This window comes from Rhinolophus hipposideros (genome assembly GCF_964194185.1).
Source record: "Rhinolophus hipposideros genome assembly, chromosome: 5".
Taxonomy (NCBI): Eukaryota; Metazoa; Chordata; class Mammalia; order Chiroptera; family Rhinolophidae; genus Rhinolophus; species Rhinolophus hipposideros.
The window spans coordinates 80,173,104-80,199,499 of NC_138051.1; the positions used below are offsets into that span (position 1 = coordinate 80,173,104).

The 26,396-nt window shown below is 48.0% G+C and overlaps 1 protein-coding gene across 2 annotated transcripts in view; it reads left to right on the plus strand.

Moving 5' to 3' along the window:
• The window catches only part of ESRRB (estrogen related receptor beta), a 169,027-nt gene that overhangs the window by 130,634 nt on the left and 11,997 nt on the right, over positions 1-26,396 (plus strand). For both annotated transcript variants that reach the window (XM_081047974.1, XM_081047973.1), the window contains exons 4-5: positions 20,378-20,488; positions 20,997-21,158. In XM_081047974.1, coding sequence (XP_080904100.1) covers positions 20,378-20,488; positions 20,997-21,158 — 273 coding nt within the window. The remainder of the gene's footprint in view (positions 1-20,377; positions 20,489-20,996; positions 21,159-26,396) is intronic.

Sequence of the window (26,396 nt, forward strand, 5' to 3'; positions counted from 1 at the left end):
CCCCCTGCGTGCCATTGGGAACCAACCTGAGGGTGTCTAAGCCTCAGAGAGGTTATTTGCTCTTGAGCCTGTGAGGATGGGGGCTGCCACCTTGTTCTGGGAAGCCGGCTGTGAAGACACTGGATCAAGCTGGGGCCAGCTGTACAACAGCCTTTCCTATTTGAAGCATGTGGCCTCTCTGCTTACTTTACAGCATTTGAGGAACTCAGAGCAACAGAAGGAAGCTGAGTGGCTATTAATGTACTCCTGAATTTTAGATAAAGATTTTTATTAAAATGTAATTAACACAATATTATATTAGTTTCAGGTGTACACAATAGTTATTTAACATTTATGTGCCTAAAGAAGTGATCACCATGATAAGTCCAGCGACCCTCTGACACCGTACCACACTATTCCCCATGCTGTATATTACATTCCCATGACTTGTTTTATGCCTGGAAATTTGAACCTCTAATTCCCCTTCACCTCCCCCTCCCCTTTTTAAATTTTCAATCACAGTTGGCAGTCAATATTTTTTTATATTAATTTCGGGTGTATAGCAATAGTGCTTAGACATTATAATTTAAGAATGATTTCCGCTGACTAGTGTAGTACACACCTGGCCCTATACGTAGTTCTATTGACTATATTCCCTGTTTTACTTTACATCCCCTATTTGTAACTACCAATTTGTATTTCTTAATCCCTTCACCTTTTACACCCTGCCCTCCAACCCCCTCCTATCTATCACCTTGATAAATCTAGTACCCATCTGACATCATACATAGTTACCACAATATTATTGACTATATTGCTTATGCTATACCCTACATCCCCATGACTACTGTGTAACAACCAATTTGTGCTTCTTAATTCCTTTGCCCTTTTCACCCACCCCCAACCCCCTTCCCATCTGGTAACCATCAAAATGTTCTCTGTATCTATGAATTTGTTTCTGTTTTGTTTGTTTCTGTTTTGTTAGTTTGTTTATTTTGTTCTTTAGATTTCACGTATAAAAAAATCTTATTGCATTTGTCTTTCTCTGTCTGACATTCCACTCAGCACAATACCCTCCAGGTCCATCCATGCTGCCACAGATGATAAGAACACATTCCCTTCCCTGGCCGAGTAATATTCCATTGTATGTACTTGTATATAACACCACTCTTTATCCATTCTTCCATCGACGGACACCCAGGCTGCCTCCACATCTTGGTCATTGTAAATAATGCTGCAGTGAACATATGGATACATATGCCCCCTCAAAGTAACATTTTGGGTTTCTTTGGATAAATAACTTGTGGGATTACTGGGTCTTTTTCTGTCTCTTGTTATAAAGACTTTGTTTTAAAGTCTATTTTGTGTGTTATAAGTATTGCTACCCCAGATTTTTTTTCTCCATTTTCATGAAATATCTTTTTCCATCCCTTTACTTTCAGTCTGTGTGTGTCTTTCAATCTGAAGTGAGTCTCTTATAACATCATATGTACGGGTCTTGTTTTTTTATCCAGTCAGCCACTCTGTCTTTTGATGGGAGCACTTAATCCATTTACATTGAAAGTCATTGTTGATAGATATGTAGTTATTGCCATTTTATTATTGATATTTATCATTATTATTGTTGTTGTTGTCTTAAAGAAGTCCCTCTAAGATTCCTTGTAATTCTGGTTTGGTGTTGATGAACTCTTTTGCTTTTTCTTGTCTAGGAAGCTTTTTATCTGTCCTTCAATTATAAATGATATCTTTGCTGGGTAGAGTAATCTTGGTTGTAGGTCCTCACTTTTCATCACTTTGAATATTTCTTGCCAGTCCCTTCTGGTCTGCAAAGTTTCTGTTGAGAAATCAGCTGATAGTCTTATGGGAGCTCCCTTGTGGGTAACTAACTGCTTTTCTCTTCTGCTTTTAAGATTCTTTTTTTTTTTTTTTGTCTTTGGCATTTTAATTATGATGTGTCTTGGTGTGGGCCTCTTTGGGTTCATGTTATTTGGCACTCTGTGCTTCCTGGGCTTGTATATTTATTTTCTTCACCAGGTTAGAAAAATTTTTCCTCATTATTTCTTCAAATAGGTTTCCAGTTCCTTCTGGTCCTATGATGTAAATGTTGGTATGGTTGGTGTTGTGCCAGGTCCCTTAAACTGTCCTCATTTCTTTGTTTTTCTTTTTGCTGTTCTGTTTGGGTATTTTCTATTACCTTATCTTCTAAATCACTCATTCAGTCCTCTGCTTCATCTCATGTAACGTTGATTTCCTCTAATGTATTCTTCATTTCAATTATTATCTTCTTTATTTCTGACTGGTTCTTTTTTATGTTTTCTACCTCCATTTTCATGTTTTCTCTTTGTTGAAGTTCTCCCTGAGTTCACTGAGCATCCTTAAAACCAGTGTTTTGAGCTCTGCCTCTGGTAGGTTGCTTATCTCCATTTTGTGTAATTCTTTTTCTGGAGCTTTGTTCTGTTCCTTTATTTGGGTCATGTTTCTTTGTCTCCCCATTTTGGCTGCCTCCCTGTGTTTGTTCTATGTATTAGGTAGGGCTGCTATGTTTCCCACTCTTCGTAGAGTGGCCTCATGTAGTAGGTGTGCTGTGGGGCCCAGTGGCACAGTCTTCCCGGTCATCTGACCTAGCTGCTCCAGGTGTGTCCCTTGTGTGGGTTGTGTGTGCCCTCCTCTTGTAGTTGAGCCTTGGTTGATAATTGCAGATCAATGTGCACATCAATTGTATATCAATGTGACTGACCCATCGGCTCACTAGTTGTGAGGATTACCTGTGACTGTGGAGGAGCTGTTGTGCAGGGGCTGGCCCTATAGAGTAGGATTCACTTTAGTGGGGCTCTGGTGCCTGCCCAGTTGGCCCTATGAGTGTGTCATCCTTGGAGGCAGCCAGATGATGCTCCAGCTAGGTCCGAAACTGCCCACTCTCTATACCAGCCCTGGGGTCTCCTAGGAGGAGCCTTCCAGCTGACCAAGTTCAACTGCAGCCTACACACTGCCTGGGGCCACCTAGAATAAACTACAAAGCAATCTGCAGATGGCCGCTACCCATGCTGGGCTTAGAGGTGCCTCAAGAGGCCAAGCAGGGAGCCAAGGCTGGCTGTTCCTAGTGCTGGGCTTAGGGCTGCTCACCCAGAGGTAAGGGACTCACCAAAACCAGATGCTGCTTGTTTGGGTCTTGTGAACCTTTGAGAGATTTTAGGAGAGTCCGTAGCAAAGCCAAGACAGGCCGTGTATACGGAAAACCCACTGGAAGCAGCTTGGTTGGGCCCAAAATTTAGGTGGGGCGGGGTCTCAGGGAATCAGGGTTAATGAACGGTGTTAGCCAGGTTGGTGGAGACATAGCAGCCACCTGTGTCTCCATGCAGAGAAGGGGAAAGCTCAATGAAGAAACAATGGCTTCTGCCAGCTCCTTTGTCGAGGAAAAGCTTCCTCTCTAGCCCTTGTGCCGAAGCCATACAATTCAGTCCCTCCCCATATGTCTCTCGGGACTTTCAAGCTGCTGCCCCAGCATTGGAGCTCAGAGCGAGTCTGTCAGTGAGTAAGTCTGTGCGCGGGCCCTTTAAGAGGATCGCCTGGGACTGCAGCTGCTCTTGTCTTGCTGGTTTTCACAGCCAGAAGTTACGAGGACCTCTCTCCCCAGCACCGAAGCCCTGGGCTGGGGAGCCTGTTTAGGGCTGGGACCTCTCTCTCCTCCAGGGGGGACCTCTTCTGCCCAGATATGCCTTTTGATTTTTAATGGTCACATGCCGTTCTGTGTCTTCACCCCTTTTACCAGCCTCGAGGTGGCTTCTTCTGTTTGTCTTTAGCTGTAGGGCTTCAGTGCAGCTAGACTTCAGGGGATTCTCATCAGTGATTGTTCTGTAGTTAAGTTGTAATTTTGAAATGGTCACGAGAGGAGATAAGCACAGCATCTACCTACTCCACCATCTTGACTAGATCCCTACCCCTGAATTTTAAGGGTGACAGAATTGAGTCCTGCAGAGGTTGGGGTGAAATGACTCTCCCCTCAGTCATGCACCAGTTGGAGGGGAGCTGGAGCCAGAGCCAGGAGCTTCCCCACGTTCCATGCTGTGCCTGCTCCCTGGGACATAGATCAGGGATGAAGGAGGCTTCCATCCTCAGGCCACCTGGCCCCAGCCCCCAGGATGGTGAGCTAACGAGCAGGAGGAGGTGGAAGGAGAGATGAGAAAAAAGTGGAGATGACCACTTGGAATTCCTGGATCTTGCAACATTGAAGAGTCTCTTTAGGTACTACCCAGTGGGGGTACTTCCTAGTGGCCCCCCAGAAAGGGAATGAGCCAGGAAGCTACCGATGGCAGAGAAGCAGGTGGCCAAGTGCACAATTGACTGGCAACAGCAGCCCAGGTACCTGGCCAAGCAGTTAAGAGAAGTGCGATGGATGATGTGTGTCCCAGGACGATGGTGTGGGGACACGGGGATGCAGGCCAGAGAGAAACGCGGCCTCGGGTGCGGAGGCAGTGCAGGGTGGTCGCCAGCTGTGACCAACCCCTCTTGTCAATAGCCCTGTGGTTGGCCCAGGATGTAGGATGCAGGACAGGCCACTAACTAGGGTAGCAGCCTGGGGCATCTGAGGCTGCCCACAGGAGTGGGCAGATGTGCTGAGGTAATCTTCCTGGGGTCCAGCCTGGAGAGGCCCTTGCTGGAGCTCTGTCTGAAGGAGGAAGGGGCAGCCACCATAACACTCCCCTCCCCGACCTCCATCCCAGCACTGGCAGTTCTAAATCCAAAGGGGGAAGGATGACACAAAAGCTCCGAGTGTGGACAAAGCAGAGTGCCTCCATTTCGTTTCCGTCCCTGCAGTACAGAGCCTTGGCGAGATCCTGGGATCTGAAGCTCCATGGGGACCAGCCCCCTTAGGAGGTGTGTGCCTCATTGAGGAGCCTGGGTCCCTGCCAGGCAGGGGCTCTTGGCAGCTGCCCTGACTCCTGCTTTTGTTTGGGTGTCCACCCCCCTCATGTGCAGGAGCCAGGCCCCCGGGACCAGCATGGGCTCCCTGCCTCCCTCTGTCTTTCCTCTGGCTCTGACCTGACTCTGAAAGGCAAACTCCAGCTTTCCCAGGGCTGCTCCCCTCTTTAAGTTTCGACAGTGGGCCTCAGGCATGGGGGAGCCCAGGGCTGGTGTCCTGGATCTTGGTGGAGACAGGAGGCTGGAGAAGGCGAGAATGTGGATGGCAGCCTTCCCTTCCTCCCCATATCACCTACACATCTGAACGCTGTTTCCCCTCTCCTATGCAGCAGCTCTGGATGTCTTTTACAGTTTTTCCTTTCTTAAATAAAATAACCCGAGAGACTGCTGCATGCTTTGCCAGGCCCAGCAACGGCTGGGGAAGAGGTCAGACCTATGGCTTCCTTGGGCTCAGCCTGTACCTTGAAGCTGCTGCTGGCTCTGGAATCAGCTGTGCAATGTAGGGATATCCAAGGGTCTGTCTCGCTTTAAGCAAACCCAATATATGAACATCTGTATTTTCAAGGGGGAAAAAAGTGATTGTTCTTTGTAAAGAATTGAATACAAAATCTGCACTGGGTTAGGAGTTGGTGCCCATGTCCACCTCCTGACACTGACGTATTTTTGCTGTCTATGTTATTCTCACGCTTCTGGCCTCCATTTCTTTACCTGTAGAGCAGGGGTGTTGAAACCAACTCTCCATCAGCAGGTCAAGGAAGGGACCAGATGGGTCAACTCTGGTGGAATCCACGGTGGGACTGCTTTAAGATGTCAGCTTTCTGGGCGTATTATAATGGTATTTGATTCAAAGACAGTCTCCTTTGCACTCAACTTTTCAGCAGCCTGCCCACTGTGTGGATTTGCCAGTGGGGATCTTAGAGGTGACAAAAGTCCTGGGTTGGCCCCCTGTCTGGGGTCTAAAATCAGGATGAGGGGTTCTCCTAGGAAGTCATTGAGGAAGCTTTCCCCTAACAGGCCAGCTTTGCAATTGCAGCCTGGCTAGGGTGTGGCCTGACAGCCTCTAGGCCAGAAGAACATGGAAACCATTTGCTGCATTTCACAGAGCCCCCCACCCCAAGTCTTTAGTACAGCTCTGGGGTGTCAACAACTCTCCCTAGACAGCTTGTCCCTGCAAACTTCCCCCTTCTCCTCACCTCACTTCACCTCTCTCAAGCCACCAGTCTCCTGATCCCCTCCGTTTCCTCCTCCCCTTAGCCCCTGCCTGTCTTTCCCCAAGTGTTTTCTAAAAGATATTTGATTTCAGTGAAAGCTGGGCTGACATCCATGCAATATGCTCTCACTCTCTTTGTGCTTGTTGGGAAGGCGGAGAGCTCCTCCAGGGATTCTGGGTAATTGGGTTAGTGGCCAGCTCATGTCAGGAAATTAAAAGGAGGCCCTGATCAGGTTCCCGCTGCATGGGGTTTAATGGCTTTGTATTTATAGAGTATTCTGCCTCTATCTAATGCCAGAAATACCACTTTTCTGGCCCTGGGAATGAAGAAAGAAGATGAGAGATGGCTTACCTTTAAAAATTCTTTTTCTTTTCCAAAATACATTAGTGTTCTGAAACAGACCACCTCTCCTGCACTTCAGTGAACAGCCTTGAACTAGAGCCCAAGAACTCTGATGTATGTTTGTATCCCCCGGACCACTTTCTATCCTACATGCATGCACACAGAGACACACACACACACATGTGCACACACACATATGTCTGATGGCTCACAAGATCATTCCATGTGGCCTGAAGCATCTGGGCCACTGAGGCATGATGACCTCTGACTGGGGAAGTGTTGATTGAATGAAGTCATGGGAGATGATCTTATCTGTGCTGAGTCCTTATTACTGTTCATTCAGGGCTTCTGGTGATTCAAAGCATTGGATAACGGGTTCAGTGGTCACACAGACCCAGTAAGACCCCAGCGTCACCACTTACCAGCTCCTTGGGCAATTTACTTAAGTCTCTTTAAGCCTCCCTTTCCTCCTCTGTAAAATGGGAATAATAATAGTGGCCATTTTCATCTGGCTCCCACTTTACGGGGAAAAGCCCTAGAGCTGTACCACAAAGCAGAATGTTGGTCATTGATTTGGGATAGATGCTCTTCATCATATTATAAAATTGGTTGTCTTCTGTGATCTAGAAGGCAGTTTTGAATCTCCCATAGTCTCTCTCCCTACTCTTTGGCTGATGACCTCACTTCACATTTTCTTAAAAAAAAGAAAGAAAGAAACAGTCAAGTGGGGCGTTTCTTACTTTCCATTGCACGTAGAATAAAATCTAAACACATTACTCTGGTTTTCAAGACCCTGCATGCTGTAGCCCCTCCCAGCCTATTCACTGCCATCTCATACCATTCCTCTCCTACCCCCTCACTCCTATTCACTCTGTTCCAGCCTCACCATTTACTTTGGATTTTCAAGCACGACAGGCTCTTTCCCACCTTAAGATCCTCAGGCTGTTTCCTCTGCCTGGGATGCCTTCCCATGACTGGCTCCAGATCCTCCAGATTCAATTTCAATGTCATCTCAGAAAGGCCTCTCTTCCCACTTCATTACTTTCTACCGTAGCCCCTTGTTTACATTCTCTTCGAGTTTCTCCCGGTCTTATTTATTCATTTGTTTATTTGCACACTTGTTCACTCTGACAGCCTATAACACAATTATTCTTGATTTAGGGATTCACAAATCCTTTTGAAAATCCAGTTAAACTCTACCATAAAATATGCACAAATACCGACACATAAAATTTTGCAGACTACTTAGGAATTTCATAGAACCTGTGAAGCCCACCTAAGAGGTTCCTGAAGCCAGAGTAAGGCCTGTTGTTGCAGAATCAGACTTTTAGAGGTAGAAAAACCTGAGGAACCATCCAGGTTCCAGGATGGCAAATTGCCTTTAGTTGAACTGTCAGCTCTAGGGTGGGAAGTGGCTGCCTAGAATGCATGATTGAAAAGCTTTTTAGGCAGTGCCTGGGATCAGTAGGCAAGAGTGTCATGAGTGATTAGCAATGTCTGCCCCAGACTAGGAAATGGAGGGCTGTAGCACTGCCAATAGTTATTTGCCATGCCTGATCTGGTGCATCTGAGTTTAAATAATTTGCCTAAGGCCACAGAGTTAGTACATAACAAAGTTGGGTGGAATCTAGTCTCCTTGGTTATGCAAAAATTCCTTCTAAGAAGCCTGTTTCAACTCAATGTACTTAGCTTGGCCAGTAGCAAAGCCCATAGCCCTTCCTCCAAGGAGAAAAAAGAGGGAGAGAAAGGAAGGGGAGGCTGGGCTGCAAATTTTTCCTCTCTGGGTGTACAGATTGGGGACTTCTCGGTAGCTGGGAATGCAGCCATAGCACAGGCTTGTGGAAATGTTCTTGGGGATATGGTACGCTGGGTGAGAAGGATCCCCAGGAGAGAGCAGCATGAGATGGGTACTTCTCTAATAGGAGGCTGGGGGCTCACCCCTCAGAACCATTTACCTACCCTGGACCAATTGCCGCAAGCCCCAGAATATTGGGTGGCACGTCCCACAGGACTCTCTCTCTTGGCTTTCATTGAGTCCAGCATGAAGCACTCTACCGTGATGATATGGTACCCGGGGAAGAAGCAGCCCAAAATAACCATCCTTTCTGAGGCAGCAAGGTGAGCTCACCTGCCACCCAGAAATCCCCACAGGACAGGTGGCTGAAGACAGTCCCACATATGCAGAGGATGTGGACAAGTTGTGTGGGCATTGTGCGGGGCTGTGACACCCATCAGATTGCCCACGTGACCCACAGCCTCGTGGCCCTCAGGAAGTCTGGGTACCCAAACTTCCCCTGGGTGTTTTCCTCTTCTTCCTGGAGATGGGTCCGCTACAGTTTCATAGAACTTAGAGGCAAAGAGTCAACCCCCAAGGCCTTTGGGAAGAACACAGGTCAGATGAAAGTATTGAAAAAACAAAATAGGTTTGGCGCAGTGCTCCACAGACCTGACTGATAATCAGAATCATTAGAGGACCTTTGAAAAATTATCCATTCCTGGACATCACCTCAGAGCTACTGACGCAGGGCAAGTCCTCAACGTCTGTGTAATTCAAAGACTTTCCAGAATATTCTGTGATCATGCAGGACAGGTGCTCTCAAGTCCAGCACAATGGAGCTGGGAGATCAAGATCCCAATCCTCCCTCTGACGTTTCCTGGCTATTTTTCCATGAGCACGTCACCCGGCCTTTCGGAGCGTCAGTTTTCACATGGAAAATAATAATCATGTATTCTGCCTCCCTCAACATTGTTATGCAGATCAAAGGAGGTATGGAAATAGCTTTGTAAACTGTGAAGCTTTGCACACATGTGAACCTGCTTCCATTGTTAATAAACCAAGGACATTGAATTTGAGGGAGGGGAGCGGGACTTCCCGGTAAGGGGAAGAGAAGGGTCTTCTTGACTGTGAAAACTTGGCAATGTCAGGAGAGCCCCTGCCCTTAGATGTGGACAGCAGCTCTGCAGAGGAGGCAGAAGGACACGGCTCAGAGGCCTTTCCCTCTCCGGCCTTGGCTGAGCCTTTCCTGTGGGAAGAGAAATGTGACAGGGGCAGTGCCTGGGACAGGCTCTGGGCCAGGTGCAGGGCCTCGCTTTTCAGAGCTCTCACTGGTTATTTTTAGTGCCTGGGTATAAATGAGAGAAATTTAAGCTGCCCCCTGCTGCTGCTGTCCCTGCACACTCGGCTATTTTTACTTCCGAAAGACTGGGCTCTCATCCAGCTTAGGGAAGGAAACCAAGAAGAAAGGAGTGGGGTGGAGGGAAGTGGGAATTATTTTACTTCCATTAAGAAAAAAGTCAGAAGCCCAATCTTATCAAGTCAGCAAGCGGACATTTGATCCAAGACGGGGCAGCCGCCAGCTCTGGGTGCTCTGATGTGCCTGCAGTAGGTTGGAGAGGTCTTGGGGCATGGGTTCCCAAGAGGTTTGGGGAGCTCCACTCCCCTCCTCTCAAGAAGTGTCTGCCCCAGAGGGGTCCTGCAGCTTCTTTGCTATTTCCTGTGCCCTAACCTGGAAGTGGGATTGGACACTACAGACATGGGGACAACAGCCCAGTGATGAGACTGGTGGGGGGGTTGGAGGCCGCCTGCCTACAGCCAAGGGCAGAGTCTCTGTCATAGTGTTGGAGACAGGCGACCACTCTGCCCTGTGGGCATATTCAGGAGAGTGCGTGTGTTGGAGCTGTGTGCCCCTGGGCACAATATTTAACTCCCTTAACCTTAGTTCCTTGGGGGTTTTTGTTTAACATCTCTGATCCATAGTAGTTATAACTAAGAGGGTGTGTTTCTCTTCCCCAAAAGGAAGCTGGCAGTTCAAGTCATATCCTACTGTCTTCAATAGGCAGATGAAAGGAAAGAAATCACTGCTAAATACCTACTGTGTACCAAGCATTTTGCTGTTTCACGCCATTTTATGTTATTCTACTAACCTGAGAAAGGTGAAGTATTTTTTAAAAAATTTTTAGTGGCTTTATTGAAATAAAATTCACCCATTTAAAGTGTACAATGCAATGGTTTTAACTGTATTACATTATTAATGTTTTTAATTGTGGCAAAATAAACAGAGGATGCCAAAAAAATGTATGCACATTTTAAGACAGGAAAAAACTGTATTAACATTGTGGTACTCAGTATATACCGATAACAAAAGATGACTACAAGTCAGTGTATATATTTTGGCGGCATCCCTGGTATATAACAAAATTCCCATTTTAAAAACCATTTTTAAGTGCATAATTCAGTGATATTAAGTATATTCACAATGTTTTACGACCATCACCACTATTTATTTCCAAAACTTTTTTTTATCATCCCAAACAGAAACTCTTTACTCATTAAATAATAACTCCCCATTCTCCCTTTCCCCCACTTCTTGGTAACCTTCAATCTACTTTTTGTCTATTCTAGATGTTTCTTACCAGTGAAATCATACAATATCTTTCCTTCTGTGTCTAGCTTATTTCACTTAGTATAATGGTTTCAAGGTTCATCGATGTGGTAGCCTGTGTCAGAACTTGATTCCCTTTTATGACTGAGTAATATTCCGCGGTATGTGTGGACCACATTTTGTTTATCCATTCACCTGTCCATAGACACTTGGGTTGCCTCCACCTTTTGGCCATTTGTGAATAATGCTGCTGTGAACGTTGGCATACGAGTATCTGTTTGAGTTCCTGATTTCGATTCTCTGGGGTATATACCGAGAAGTGGAATTGCTAGGTCATATGATAATTCTGTTTAGCTTTTTGAGGAATCACCAAGTTGTTTTCCACAACAGCCGCACCATTTTACATTTCCACAAGTAGTTAAAAAATAATTTTAATTAGCCTTTCTATTTTGAGATAATTGTAGAGTCATACGTAATTGTAAGAAATAAGACAGAGAGATCCCATGTGGCCTTTAGCCAGTTTCTCCTGATGGTGACATCTTGCAAAACTATAGTACAATATCACAGCCAGAACAGCATTCAAGATATGGGACAGTATGAAGGCTGAAGTTGTCTTTATGATATTAGCTAATATGTATTGAGCACTTACTGCATGCCGTCTCCATAATGTTAAGTGCTTGTATGTGGTAACTCATGTCATCCTCACAACAACCCTACAAGGTAAGTACTGTTATTATGCCCACTTACAGGAGCAGAAATCGAGGCAGAGAGAAGTGAGGAAACTTGCTCCAGGTCACTCAGGTGGTAAAAGGTAGAGTCAGGTCTGACCCTGAGCCTAGTGCTTTCTTGTTCTGCTTTAGAGGCACAGACCTCTCCGGGCCTCTACACAGTTTCTGCTCTTAAAAGAAACAGAGTCACCAGGCAAGCTGGGAAGCCATAGCCAAGAGTTCCCTGGGCTTTTTCATCCAGACATTACAATGGAGCATCTCAGCCGGGACGTGCTTCCACCCTCTGTTCACTTGTCTTTCCCCGTCCGTTTTGAGGGTTCCTAAACCCATCCTACGTCCCCGCTGTCTTAGTCAGGGCTGAGCAGGTACGCCTGTACCTTCACAGAGTCACCGAAGAGGATTTAATGGAGGAACTGTTTACAGAGGGGAGGGGGGTGCGTCAAGGCAATGCCAGCCAGAGGTGGTGACGTACCCGTACCCCATGCCCCGGGACTAGCAACAGTGGGGAGCCTTTAACACCCCCAACCTGAAGAGATTGGGGTGGGGATTGCTCCAGGAAGCCAGGGAGAACTGTGGCAAAGCCTCGGCCACAGTGCCACCCAGCAGGAAGGGATGGAAGCGGTGGGAGTCAGGAATGAATGCCCCAAGTTCCATGCCCCCTCATCTTCTGCTGCGCACACCTAGTAGGAAGCTGGAGGATAAGCGATCTCAGACGACAGAGCAGGACAGACCAGAGCCCCTGTGGGACTGGAGGGACCAAGGAGCACAGGTAGGCCGCCACCGGGAGCTGGCACCAGCTCTGACAACGTGGACCCCGCCGAGAGCTCTTCCGCACGTTGGACACACATGGTTCTCAAAGGGCCGCTGGGCAGGATCTTCCCACCAGCCGTGAGGGACGCTGTTCCCAGCCGAGGCCACGCAGGCTGCTGAGTGCTGTCAGGTGCTTGTCCCGGAGCACCACTGAGACCGAGCTCCAGGTGACTGGTGCTCTGGGAGGTGTGCTTCGCGGCCTGGCCCAGGGTCTCTCCGCGGCTTTTCTTCTACCAGGGGTGCTCTGCACACTGAGAAATGGAGGCTGCCAGAGTGCTGGAGAGCCTGGGCTCGGAGTCAGACTCCATGTCTGCCTGTGTGGCCCTGGCAACTTCCTCAGCCTCTCTTAGCCTCACTTTCTCCAGCTGTAAAATAGGATAATAATAGGAGCTCCCTCATAGGGTTGTTGTCATCCTTCCGTGAAATAAGATCCATGTAATGCTCAGGGCACAAGCCAGGATCAGGTAACAGCTGGCCAGTAGACGTGAAGTCCTGCTTATACTTGTATCTATAAGATTTCGGGGGGTTATCATGTTGGCCAAGAAGGGGACGGCTCCGTATGCAGTCCTGGGCTCAACTAAAGGACTCCGTCTACAGAGGTACATGTATCCAGTGATTATCAGTCTTCTTTGTATTCATGGCACACTTATTATACATACTTAAATTTTGGCCCGCACATGTTACGAGATTAAACAGTGTTGAACAGTGGCTAACACAAAGGATATGTATTTATTACAATATTTGGAGATCGGGTATGCGTCAGACGTGAGTCTTATTAATGCTTGTTTAAATTCAGAAAGTATCAATAAGATGATACAATCTAATAATCCTTGACAGTAATTGTAAGTTAATTAGTATTTTGATATGATCCCTGAGTCAAGTTTTTAGATATTTTGCTAATATAAGAACACAAATAATAAGGCAACTCTCATTTTCAGTTCATCTCCTCTTTTTTTTTTTTTTCAGTTTGGTGTTTGTAAGATTTAAGCATCCTAATGTACAAGTAATTGCCCATTATACCAGTGAACATTGCTCTCTGCTGCAAGTTACAGAGACCTTGACTGCTACCGTGTTTCCCCAAAAATAAGACCGGGTCTTACGTTAATTTTTGCTCCAAAAGCTGCATTAGGGCTTATGTTCAGGGGATGTCCTCCTGAAAAATCATGCTAGAGCTTATCTTCCAGTTAGGTCTTATTTTCGGGGAAACACGGTAGTGGTCAAAGCACTGATGAGTGAGATTGATTTCCCCACTAACAAGAAGTCTGGCGATGGGCAATTGCTAGCATTGCACAGGCCTCAGCCATAGCATCATGAGCTCAGGCTTTTTCTTCTTGGGTGTCTTTTGGTGTTCGCCTCATGATTGCAAGGTGGTTGCCACAGCTCTAGGCCTCACCTACCAGGTCAGGGCAGGAGAAAAGCAAAAATAACTCCATCAACATGTTTGTCTCTTTTATCAGACAAGCAAAACCATTTCCAGAAGCTCCCACCATGGAGTTCCCCTTATATCTCATTGGCCAGGTCATACGACCAGCCCTAGTTACCAGGGAAACTGGGAAAGTAGGAAACAGGATTTCTGGGACTGGCTACGTCACGTTGTCTTCACAAAGTCCAGGTTCTGTTAGCATGGAAGAGGGAGAGTGGAATGACAATTGAGTAGACAACTAATAATGCCTGCCAGACCCAACTGTTAGGATTTGGGGATCCACTTCTAAAGGATTTATTATCCAACATCTTGCTGTAGATCTCAGGATGAGAACCCAGTCTATACCATTACCTCTTGGGGAGGGGCTTCTTGTTTACTAAAATTGTGAGCAACATACTCAAGAAAATATAAAGACACGTTGGCTGATAATACGTATAAACATAGTTGACCAATGTCTGTTTAGGCAGAATGCAGAGGAATTCAGACCTCTGTTTGCTGTCTCTGCCGTTGAGGAGCTGACCCTTCTCATTTCAGAGAAGATCACATCAATAAAGTCAAATGCCTTCTAGGTAGGGAGGGGATTGGCCTGAAAACACTATACAAATATAGAAAAGAAAGGGTGGTTGGCCATGGAAGGAGGGTGCGAAAGGATGTTCAAGTTCATAAAGGGTTGTCTTCTGGAAGGCTGTGGTCTTGTTGGATGGGGTGAAGGAGAGGAAGAGATGTGGAGACAGAATTCAGCTCAATACAAGGGGAAACTTCCATGAGGAATGGGCTGCCTCAAAGGAGTAAATTTCTGGAGTCTAGAGGGATAAGTGGAAACTGGGGAAAGGACCAGACCCGGACGTTCTTCTGTTTCCTAAGTCCAAAGGGCTTCATTTTAGATGGGCACATTTTACTCAGACACTTGATTGGGCTACAAGGATGAAAGAAAGCCCTTGCCCAGGAGGTGCCCATTCCACCAGTGAGATGGGTATATGGTGTATTGTGAAGAGCTGCTGCTTTGCCTGCAGTTACTGTAACAGGATGAGCAAAGGGAGCCCAGGAAAGGTATGGCCAGCTCTGCCAGGAGTCTGGAAAGCCTTCTCAGTAGAGATACAGTAAGACTTCTACTGGGCCTTCAAATATACACCCAGGACATAAATTGCCTTTGGAAGTAGTGTGAGAAGGAAGGATAAGGCCACTTCCCTTAGGTCAGGACCCATCTGCCCCAACCGGAGCCCATGGAAAGGGGCTCCTTGGGTAGGGAAGCATATGTCTTTGCCACAGGACCTTTCTACCCTAACTGATCACAAGCAAACTCTGCCGGTGGCATAGTGCGGGGGTGGGGGGAGCTCCGCAAATGGAACATACCTGGGCTTTGTCCTGTAAGAGCCCACTGAATTGAAGAGCTGATGGGAATAGAGGGAAATAAGTGGGAAGTGTCACATGAGGGAGGTGACTGGAGGTGTCACAAGTGGGAGGAGCCAGGTGAATGCCAAAGCACAGAGCCATGAGAGTGACAGCCAGCCTACTGGAACCATTTTCCAGTTAGCGAGCATTTTCCCATTATGATGTTATTCGAGTGTCGCAAAAGCCATATGCGGTGAGCAGAGTTGTATTACCATTGCCTCCTCCCTTGTACCTGATGAGGAAACCAAGGCCGCATAACCAATAAGGGGCTAAGACGGGCCTGGGACCTTGATCATTGATCCCATGGGCTGGAGTGGTTATGGGCTTGTGCAGAGGGTAGGACTTGGCACAGCAGACAGGAAGCAAGGAAAGCAGACACATCTCACACCAGGCATCCATTTGTGCATAAGCACACCCAACAGGCTACTTTTTAAAAAAGCAGAATAACCTGATAATTGATACATTTATTGATTGCAGCCATTGACCACTGTGCTGTAAGGATCTGGAGGACAAAATTTAGAGGAGAGTTTATACTTGCTCTGCCCTAGGAGGTCACACCCTGGAATGGCAGAGTTCGGGGAAAATTCCTAAGTCTCCCTGAAAAAAATAGGGATAATCGCACCTGCTTTATGTGCTATGGATTAAATAGGGCAATATATACGGAAAGTCCTTTGTAAATTAGTCCGTTCGCATTATCATTAGTAATGGGATTTTCCCAGAGAGTTGTACACAGTGCTGGCTGGGGAAGAGAGATGGTGATGGCGATGGTGATGACGATGATGGTGATGGTGATGACGATGATGGTGATGGCGATGGTGATGACGATGATGGTGATGATGATGATGGTGATGGTGATGACGATGATGGCGATGGTGATGACGATGATGGTGATGACGATGATGTTGATGGTGATGACGATGATGGCGATGGTGATGACGATGATGGCGATAGTGATGATGATGATGGTGATGGTGATGACGATGATGGCGATGGTGATGATGATGGCGATGGTGATGATGATGATGGCGATGGTGATGACGATGATGGCGATGGTGATGACGATGATGGTGATAGTTCCAGTTTCCTAAGCATCCATCTGTGCGTCGGGTGCCATGACAGAACCTGGAGTAGGCCTGAGCAGCCCCTGAGCATACCAGGCGCTTAGTCAGCTGGGCGAGGCCAGTGTGTTATTGGAGCCCTGGAGGAGGTACCCAGCCTGGATGGGGGTGGGAGGAAGGAGGCACACACATTGCAGTATTCATCAAGACTGTTTTGAACATCCTCTCAGGGCCAGATGCTGTGCTCTGGAGGACAGAGAACATAACGGATGAGGCAGAAACAGGTGGCATGGCCCATCTTCTTGCCCTGCTAAGGGATGGGCACCTCTTTTTATTTTTTGTTGAGCAGTTCCCATTCCTGTTGACAACTGCCTGGGGTCAGGCAGGTTGGCTTCTGGGAGAGAAAGTCAGTGACGGAGCTTATCCTGGACTCCACATTAGACCCTGGTGCATAGTAGGTGCTCAGGAAATGGGAGTCCTCGCCATCCTTCATGAATGAAGCTTGGCATTTTCATTCTTGGTCTTGCCAGCTCTCCAAAGGGAAGCTGAGCTTGGTGGAGGGTTGGCTCCCCTCTTGTGTAAGGGGCAGGGGGAGGTGTTTTGTGGTTGTGTCACAGGATGGGGTCAGGAAAACTCTGCCAAACAGGGAACTTTCCCCCAAGAAACCTTCGAGGGAGGAACTGTCCTTCCTGCATTTGTATGCCTGCTCCTTCTGCCCTCACTAAAGGGGCTGGGAGGGGTGAGGGGGCAAATGTGAGCCAAAGTCCTACCAGCACATGCACTTAGGTTTGGTGCCAGATGGGATTCAGCTGTCCCCTCAAGGTCCCAGGGACTGATGAAGTTATTAGACAGCCGCATCTGCTAGGATGCTGGATGTACTTCTCCAACTCGCGTGTGCACAGGAATCACCTTGTTAAACTGCTGACTCTGATTCCTTGGGGGCCAGGCCTGAGACTTCTGCATTTGTAACCAGCGCCCAGATGCTGCTGATGCTGCTGGCCCTGGACCACACTTTGAGAAGAAAGGCAGCCTTTGGCGCCCCACCCACATCTCCTCAGCACTCTGTCATGTGCCAGTGCGCTGACCTGCCACCTTGTGACTGCAACTCGGCCCAGGGCTCTCTCTGGCCACTAGAACCTGCTCAGCCTGGACCTATGAAGTGCCGGTGACCATGGGAGAGCTTGCTAAATGCCCCAGGCCCTCATCTGCAGGGGGTTAGCTGAAGCATGTTGTATACTGTATCCCAGGGTCCTCCGTTGCCCGCAGCAGTAGTCTACTTGAGAACACACTCATTCTGAGATCACCTTCCAGATAATCTGCCTGCATGCACTTCCTGGTGTCAGGGTCCGCTCCCGGATAACCTAACTATAGGTGTGGTCAGTTGCAACCTACTCTGACCCTTAAAGCAGAAGGGGAATTCACTGGAAGCTCCTCAGGAGGCCCAAGAAACCCATTCAGAAGCCAGACAAGGACCAGGGGAAGCCGGGGAGAGCTCAAATGCAGGAGATGCAGTGACCAGGAGAGTCTGGCCCAGGGCTGCCCAAACCCCTGCTGCGGAGGGCACTGATGCCCTCACCAATCCTCACCCTCCATCTTTGTGCCATTTGATCCTGATTCAAAGCCATTTGGCGCTGCCTATGTCACTAGTCCATCTTTGACCTCAAGAGGGTGGAGAAAAGAGGTCCTGGATCCCTTAGGTATCCACAGTGGGGGATGGGCACAGGCCCCAATAAGATGGCCACATGAGGGGATTTACCTTCGAATAGGAAGCAGGCTGTGATGCGGAGTTTCCAGGTTGTGAGGTACAAAGGGTCCTGCTCTTGTGCTGTTTCCTGTCGTGAGGTAAAAAGGCTAAGCAGTGACTGGCCCCCGGAACACAGTCTCGTAGGGCAGTCTTCTGGGCTTGGTACGCTCAGCATCCTCCTTGCCGTCCAGGATGAGGATGTTGTCTGAGCCCTTACCTGGAAGCGTGTGGGGATGGTGTCAGGGCACCTGTCGTCGGAAGTGCCTTTAGGGCCATGAACATTCCAACAGATGGTCCCTGCCCAGTCAGTAAACCGTAATTTTACTTCTGTTTGTTCTCATCACTCTAGGAAACTTCCTCTACTATTCCTGGGGGATTTAGTAGCTGTACATCCTAAAAAACAGCCAGAAAATCACCCCTGACCTGAATGGGATCCAAATCCTCATTCTGTTAAGTTACAATTATTCCTGCCTTCCTCTTCTCTCTCCCCAAGAAAGATGTAAACTGATAGGACTGGCTTCCACTACTCTTGTCTCTAGGATGGAAGAAGCATAGGGCTGGAAGGAGGGAGTGGGGTAGGGGGCAGAGACAGGGCCCTGAAGGTCAACTGACCGAGGCTCTGTGTCTACCGTTGGGGAAAGGAAGAGAAGTTGCCCTTAGCTGGTCACGCCGAGGAGACCACTGAACTCTCTTCCTCTCCGGACTCTGGCTCTGTCTCCAGACTTACGTGTTTTGGTCAAGGCCCATTTCACGGCAACACAAGGAGAGCCATTGTGTTTCCTGTGTCAGTTCATACTTTGGACCTAATTTGATAGGTTGGTGGTCAGTCTGACTGAGCTGTGTGCCCTTAGATGAGGAGCACACTCTGGGTCTTGTCCACTCTGCTGGTGGGGGTGTCAAATGGTGGCCACATGTCTGTCTAGACAGCAGGCGTTGGGGGTGGGGCAGTCTCTTGAAGTCAGTAGGGACCCAGTGACAATACAGATCTCTAGGATTGGGCCTCGCTCTTGGAAATGGGTGTCAGTGTGGCGGGGCACCTGATGTTGAGATACTTCCAGGCACTGATTTTACAGATGTGACCAGGGCTACCTAAATCCCCATGCTGTGGGGACTTTGTATAGATGACTTTGTCTAGGACCCTATCCTAGAATCTCTGAGGGTGGGATCCCGAAACTGTCATTTACCATGAGCGCCTACCCAGATGCTTCTTAAGTGAAAAGTTTGAAAATCTTTGTTGTCGCGTCCCGCGCAACAAGGGCAGTGAGGAGGCGAGAAGGGGCAGTTTGGGTTAAGTTTTTAAGAAAGAAAGAAACAGAGACTTAATGCTGTTAAATCTCTCCAAAGGCCAGGGGTCTCTCAGTCTCAGAGGACTGGAGCCCTGAACAAAGCCGACTGGAGGCTTTTATTGATAAGTGTACAAGGGAGTAGCAGTGTTTTTGGCACGGTCTGTGAGACTCACTTATCACGTTATAGAAACATCCCAAGCCAATTATTTTAACCTTCAAACAGCCGAAGCACAAGTTCCCATGATGTCTTACCTAAGGTCTGTACCTTCTCAGGGTCAAGTCTCTCATATTGTAACAGCTCCATTGAGATAAGTGGAGAGAACTGATCTTTGTTGTCCTCATGACTTCTCTCACAAACAGCTGCAAGGGAAAAGCCAGGGCACGCAACAGACTTTCCCAGGCAGGGGGAAGGGGAGGCAAAGCCCCTTCCCTTATTCTTTTAAGGTAGCTCATTAGGGGTCCCCACTCGGTTCCACCTGGCTTAGGTTGTATCTCCCGTGAGATATCTTACCCGTCTTTGGCTGCAAACCATCTTTTGGGGACCAGACAGAGAGACATAAGGTATAAACACAAGGATGGAACAAAGTCCCAGAAAGGCACAATCTCACAAACTCTTCTTTCCTTAAGGAAAGACACGGAGGGACAGTTGGCTAGGCTGTTGTGCGACTACACTTTGTTGTGACTCTTTCGAGGTGCCTGCCAATAGCAAGGATCCCTTTCCTCTCTTGGCAAGCTGACTCAACCTGTCCACTTCCACAGCAGGTCTGAAATAACATGTCTTCTTTCCCTAACACTCAAAGGAGTGCTTTCATTGCTCTTTCTTTTTCAGAAAGACTCAAGAGCTAAAGGTTGCTTGGGATGGGTTTCAGGAGGATGCTGAATTTGGAGAGGCAGGACCAGGCCAACTGGGATGGGCCATTACTGTTCGACAATTGTTTTAGGATTGTCCAACCATCTGGCCTGAGGCTGGCCATGGGCCAGCTGTAAGAGGCCATATGAGCGTGGCCCTGAAGCACTTAGCCAGCATTGAAATCCCAAGTCGTGCTAACATCCTGGTGATGCGGAATGACTCCTGAGACTTTCTCCCTTTCCTCCCCCACAGGTGTGCGCCTTGATCGAGTGCGTGGAGGCCGCCAGAAATACAAGCGGCGGCTGGACTCGGAAAGCAGCCCCTACCTGAGTTTGCAGATTTCCCCACCTGCTAAAAAGCCATGTGAGTGCCAGGGCAGTGCATGCCCGCTTTGCCAGCATCTGTACTGGGACATCTGGCATCCCTTGGGGACAAGGCCATCTTCCCACCGCTGGGTAATAGGACCACGTGGATCTTGGGGAGGTGGCATCAGGGCCTGGCGGTGTTGGGTACTTCAGAATGACACTTCATCCAGAAGACGTTTCCATATGGGGTGTCACAGGATGTGGTTCCAAATGAAGCACGGTCCTGAGAAGGCCTGGGCCCCCCTGACAGAACGTGGCCCTCTCTCACCATCCACCCGCAGCAGGTTCCTCTTGGGAGAATTCACCAGGCAGCTTCCCTTGGAGGGGTATTTCTCAGCAGCGTGAGTCAGCACTGCCTGCAACTTTGTGGACAGAAAGAGGGGCGGTCACAGCCACATTAGGCCTTCCTGGGCTCCTCAGAGCTGACTCTTCTTCCTGACCCATCCCAGGCTCCCCGCCCCTTCTGTCTTTCCCAGGCACTTATTTTCCCCCTTTGGTCATTGCAGTGACCAAGATTGTCTCTTACCTGCTGGTGGCGGAGCCGGACAAGCTGTACGCCATGCCTCCCCCTGGCATGCCGGAGGGTGACATCAAGGCTCTGACCACTCTCTGTGACCTGGCAGACAGGGAGCTCGTGGTCATCATTGGCTGGGCCAAGCACATCCCAGGTGAGTCACGTAGGGCCAAGGAGAGCGTGTCACCAGAGACTCTCAGCCACTCTCCCATGGCTGTGCTTTAGACGCCTAGGAGCCTGGAACTCAGGAACCCTGGGGCATCTTGGAAGTCTGTTTTTCTCTGGTTTCCTTTTCTCTCCTTGTGGGATTGGAGGGGAGTGGATGTTTGGCAGGTCCCATCATGTTCCTGAACTGCTGGGGGCTGACCCAGTTATTCGAAGGGGGCTATGCTTACATCTATAATAGATGGTATTCAAAGAGCAAGTTACTTGAATCCTTACAGGCCCAAAAGTAGGGTTTTCTTGTAGACCGGCTTGGAAGTACACTGGAAAACATTGCAGAAGAGGGATTGGCTCTTTTGCTTCCAATGATTAGAGGCAGGTGGCGGGGGCAAACGGTGAAGAACACGTCCTGGGAATCAGACTGGGATTCAGATTCCGGGCCTGCCACTTACCAGCTGTGTAACCCTGCGCAGGTCTATCCACCTCTCTGCGGGAACAACCTCCTTCACGGGCTGCTCCGTAAGGATGAAATGTGGGCATTTGTCACGTGCTGACGTTAGTTGCGTGCTCACTATTTCCACTTGACTGACCTCTAAGGGAGGCCTAGCTCCTTATGTGGATTCTGTGATTTTATGATCGTTTCTGGCATGGAAAGTAGGTATAATGAATGTGTCTCAGACAGTACAGACTTCTTTGCATGTGGCCCTAACGCGCTCTTTCAGTTTTTCTTCTTAAACAGTGTGAGTTGATTTTTTATTTTATTTTTGTAGACATGGGTACCCACATATTGTAACATTACACATATTTGGGGGAATTTCTAAAGTCTGTACAGTTTATTCCTTTAAGGTTCTAGCAAACTTGGCTCCCCAGTACGGTGGCAATATCCGGTTATCCTCTGGCAGGGATTCGCCATGGTCTCAGATTCTTACTAGCTGTGTGACATGGGACACTTTATCTTCTTGTCTGTAGATCCCTTTTGTTTGTTTGTTTGTCGCAGGCCCTCAAAGATGAATGCAGCATACATGGTTATGTAGCAAAGGTGTCCTAGACGTTAGATGCCAGACCCACAGTTGGTTGGGACACGTGAGAAAGTCCTTATGTAAGACGTGTTTGCAGCTTACAGGGAGAAGCCTTCCTGCAGACGGGGTTTGCAGAGAAGCCCACATGGCTCAGAGGTGGTGCTGGGGTCACTTAGCTGGAGGGAAGCCTAGAGTTCCGTCTTCGGGGACACCTCGGTGGCCTCTGGCATTTTGACTCAGGGCTGGGCTCCTTGGGGATGTGGGCCCTTCCTAAGGAGCTCAGCCTCTGGGATTACACACTCAGGAGTTTCTGAATCTGCCCCGTGCTGGTTCAGCACAGGTGTGGGGTCAGGCCACTGCTTACGACACCTCAGCCTGGATTGCTCCACTAACCCAGGGCCAAATCGGGCACAGCTCCCTGGCATCCCCTCCCCACCCACACACACTCTCTTCCCAGCTGAGCCAATACTGCATCCTGGCAATGGCTCAGGCGTGGCTCCTGGTGGTATCCCCAGGTCACTGCTTCCCTCTCTTACCACCCCACCCTTGTAATACCTCCCAGCAGGTAGAATAGAACGAGGAGACACTATCTCCCCTGTAGTAGCCATTCCCCGCCTCCCGTGTCTTCCCACCTCCCAGCTCCATCTCCTGTCGGCCCAACGAAGAGGGCAGTGGGCAAGGCAGAATGGTTCCCAAGGGCACAGGTCCTGGTTTCGGGCAGACCTGAGCTCTGATCCCAGCTCTGTCCTTAGTGGCCTTGTGCAAGATACTTCATTTCTCTGAGCTTTCGCGTCCTCACTTGTGAAATGGGACTCACAGTAGAGCCCCTCACTGGGTTGCTGGGAGGATATGGCACTTAGCGCAGCCCCAGCACACAGTGGGTGCTGTGCTTGATAAATGGCAGAGGCTGTGACACCATCATTGTTGCTGAGATTGTTGAAAGCCTCCTTTCATATCATCATTTCTCCTTGTCCAAAACTGAATTCTTTTTGATTCAAAATAAAATAAACATAGGGGCTCCTTTGTCTGTCTCAAACGCTAATTTGCCTACTTTGCATACATCTGCATGCTGAATTATTTGGGCCTGACCTTCTAGTGTTTAAGGTAAAATTAATTAATAGAGTCTCCTGCCACTGCATGTAAACCTCATATTAAAGGGGGTGACACATCAAGTGTCTGATATATTTAAACTAATCTACTTAATCCTATCTCAGATTAGATGGAATACTCATCGGAAGACCTGCTCAGGAGAGAGCGAGAGCGAGAGCGAGAGAGAGAGCGAGAATGAGAGAGAGAGAGAGAGAGAGAGAGAGAGAGAGAGAGAGAGAGAGAGAGAGCAGGTTGAGTAGGGAGGGTGCAAACCTGGCTTCCATCCTAGGACTTGTGTCTGCTCCTGTCCATCTTGGTTCCTGGACAGACAGAAGGACTGGCTCCTTAAGACTGCTCAGGAATAGTTCTGAAGAGAAGCCCAAGCCTCTGTTCGTAAGCATAGGAAACCACAACTCATGCCTCGGGAGTCTCTAGCCTCTAGTCCAGAGCCTGGCACACAGACGGTGCTTCACAGTTGCATTTGCGTGCATTTATTGAGCACTATCTATATGTAAGGTCAATTGATAGGAGTTGTGGCTGATACAAAGGATGAGACTAATTTCTGTCCCAAGGATCCCAGTTGGGAAGAAGATGGATAATTCAAATAAATCGTTTTCATGGAAATTTTTAAACAATGGTAGATCAAATATAATGAATTTCTATGTGTCATTACCCTGCTTCAACAGTTATCACCCCCGCCAGCCTTGTTTCATCTCTACTCACCCACTTCCCACCTCATACCTGATAAGGCAGGCAGTTAGAGGAATGCCAGGATGGAGTTTGAAGGCAGAAGGGACACCATAGCCTGTGAGGGGAAGAGAGCAGAACCTAAGTTAGGCCTTCAGGGTTGATGGACAGGGCTGGTGGAGGAAAAGTCCAGAAGGACCCTTGCACAGGGTGAGTCCTGTGGGGAACTTGGGCCGATTGGGATTTGCTTAGAATAGCAGCCAGTGTTTTGCTTGAGTCAGTCTGAAGTTGCCCTCCCCCAAGTATTGGGTTGGCCGGAGGACAAGCCCAAGTCTTGACAGTGCCCACCTCTCGTTCCCCGTGAGTGAGAGATTAGAACAAGAGCCAGCAGCCTTTCATAGGCAGTGGGTATCACTTGATGAATTGCAGCCTCCAGATGTTATTAGCTGGTTATTCTCCCAGCCCAGGCAGAGCCAGGAGAACCTTCTGCCAGCCATGGGAGTCCCCACCAGCCCTGCCCAGCCCCAGCTGACATGTGCATGGCCTCTGCAGGGGACCCCAGAGGCCTCCTCATGGAGGGTCCCTCAGCAGCCCTGTTCCCAGCTCTCCACCGTCTGGCTCACGCTGGGGAGAGAAGAATGCCAGCAGCCGATGAAATATGGGCCGCCGAGTGACAGCAGCTGTGTCTGGAGTGGCCTCAGATCCTATAATTACATCTCCCTTTATTACCTCTACTAATGGCCCTCCAGGTCGACAGAAACGATAATAAATTAACAGATTATGAACTCCACTTGCCACAAATTATGTGCTCCTTTTTTTTTTTTTTTTTAAATTCTAGGAGCTCGTGCTGTCAAATCACTGGGGGATGGGGGGCTTGGGAAGAGCCTGTATGTCATTAGATCAGTTGGTGCAGATAAAGCAACTTTCTGGGGGCAGCAGAGCTGAAGCATGCAAACCTGGGGAAGAGAGGGCCAGTGGGCAGCCAGCTTGGGCAGGGCGGAACCTCAAGGGTCAAAAGGCCGGTGTTGTGGGCGTCAGCACGGCAGACAGCGCTGCCTTCCCCGGGGGCACGGGCCACACCCAGCTTCTCCCAGCAGCCCCAGCCCAGAATGGCTGATGGAGGAGGAGACCCAGCCCAGCCCAGAAAAGCAGAAGTGAAAGGTGCTTTGCTGAAGGGCAGGGAAGAATGGCTCAGCCCCTTTGAGTTTAAATAAAAGAAAGAATATGCACTTCTAGTAAAGTTGTTGGATGTGACAGAGGGGTAGAAATTATGAGCTCTAAATCCCTCATCTTTCTTATGTATCCCTCTGGGAATTTCTGGTACAGAGAGCTCTGTGTGTGTGTGTGTGTGTGTGTGTCCCTCCACTCCATGGATCATACTATGACAATGTGTCTTTCATTTAATTGTATACAGTAGTAGCAATTGCCATGTGCTAAGCAGAGTTCTAAGTGTTTCACATGTTAGCTCATTTAATTCAAACAACTCCATAAGGTTAATACTATTGTTATTCCCATTTCACAAAAGAGGAAACTGAGACACAAAGGAGTGGACTTGCCCAGGGTCACAGCCATGGTCAGTAAAGCTATATTCTAATATTCTAATAGACAGTCTGGCTCTGGTGTCTGCACGCTTCACACTTATGCCCTCCTTACGCTCTTGGGTATCTTTCCACATCCACACACACATTCTACCTCATTCTTTCCAGTGGCTTCTAATGTGCCATGCATTTAACTAATAATTACATTTATATAATAATTGTATGTATTACATTAGTTACATTTAAGTTGTTTCCTACTTTGGGTCATTTCAAACTGATCTACAAACACTCTTTTCACATTTATCTTTGTATATTTAAGCATAGTTTTCTTTTTAGGAGAAATTCCTAGCTGTGGAATTACTGGGTTAAAGGGAGCATGCCTTTTATTTTGTGCTTGATTTAATTTTAAGTTTATTTTTGGACATATTAAACATGAACAGTTTCAAAAGCCAAAACTAGACCAAAAAAATGGATGCATGGAAATCTCGTCGCCATCTTTGTCCCCTCCCCCTCCTTCCTTCCAGAGGTTTTTATTTCTCATTTTTTCCTTTTAGTGTTTCTTTTTTCAAATATTAGAAAACATTTGAACTTTTTCAAATATTAGAAAAGATTAATGTTTCCCCACTTCCTTGCACAAAATGAAGCAGCCCATATATGGTCTCCAGCACTTTGGATTTCCAAAGCTATTTCCAGCTCCTTTTGGAGATGCTCAAAGAGAAGAGAGCAATTAGGGGCCAAGTCAACTGCTGTGTGTTTCCCCGAAAATAAGACCGAGCTGGACCATCAGCCCTAATGCGTCTTTTGGAGCAAAAATTAATATAAGACCCGGTCTTATTTTACTATAAGATCGGGTCTTTATAATATAATGTAATGTAATGTAATGTAATATAAAAGACC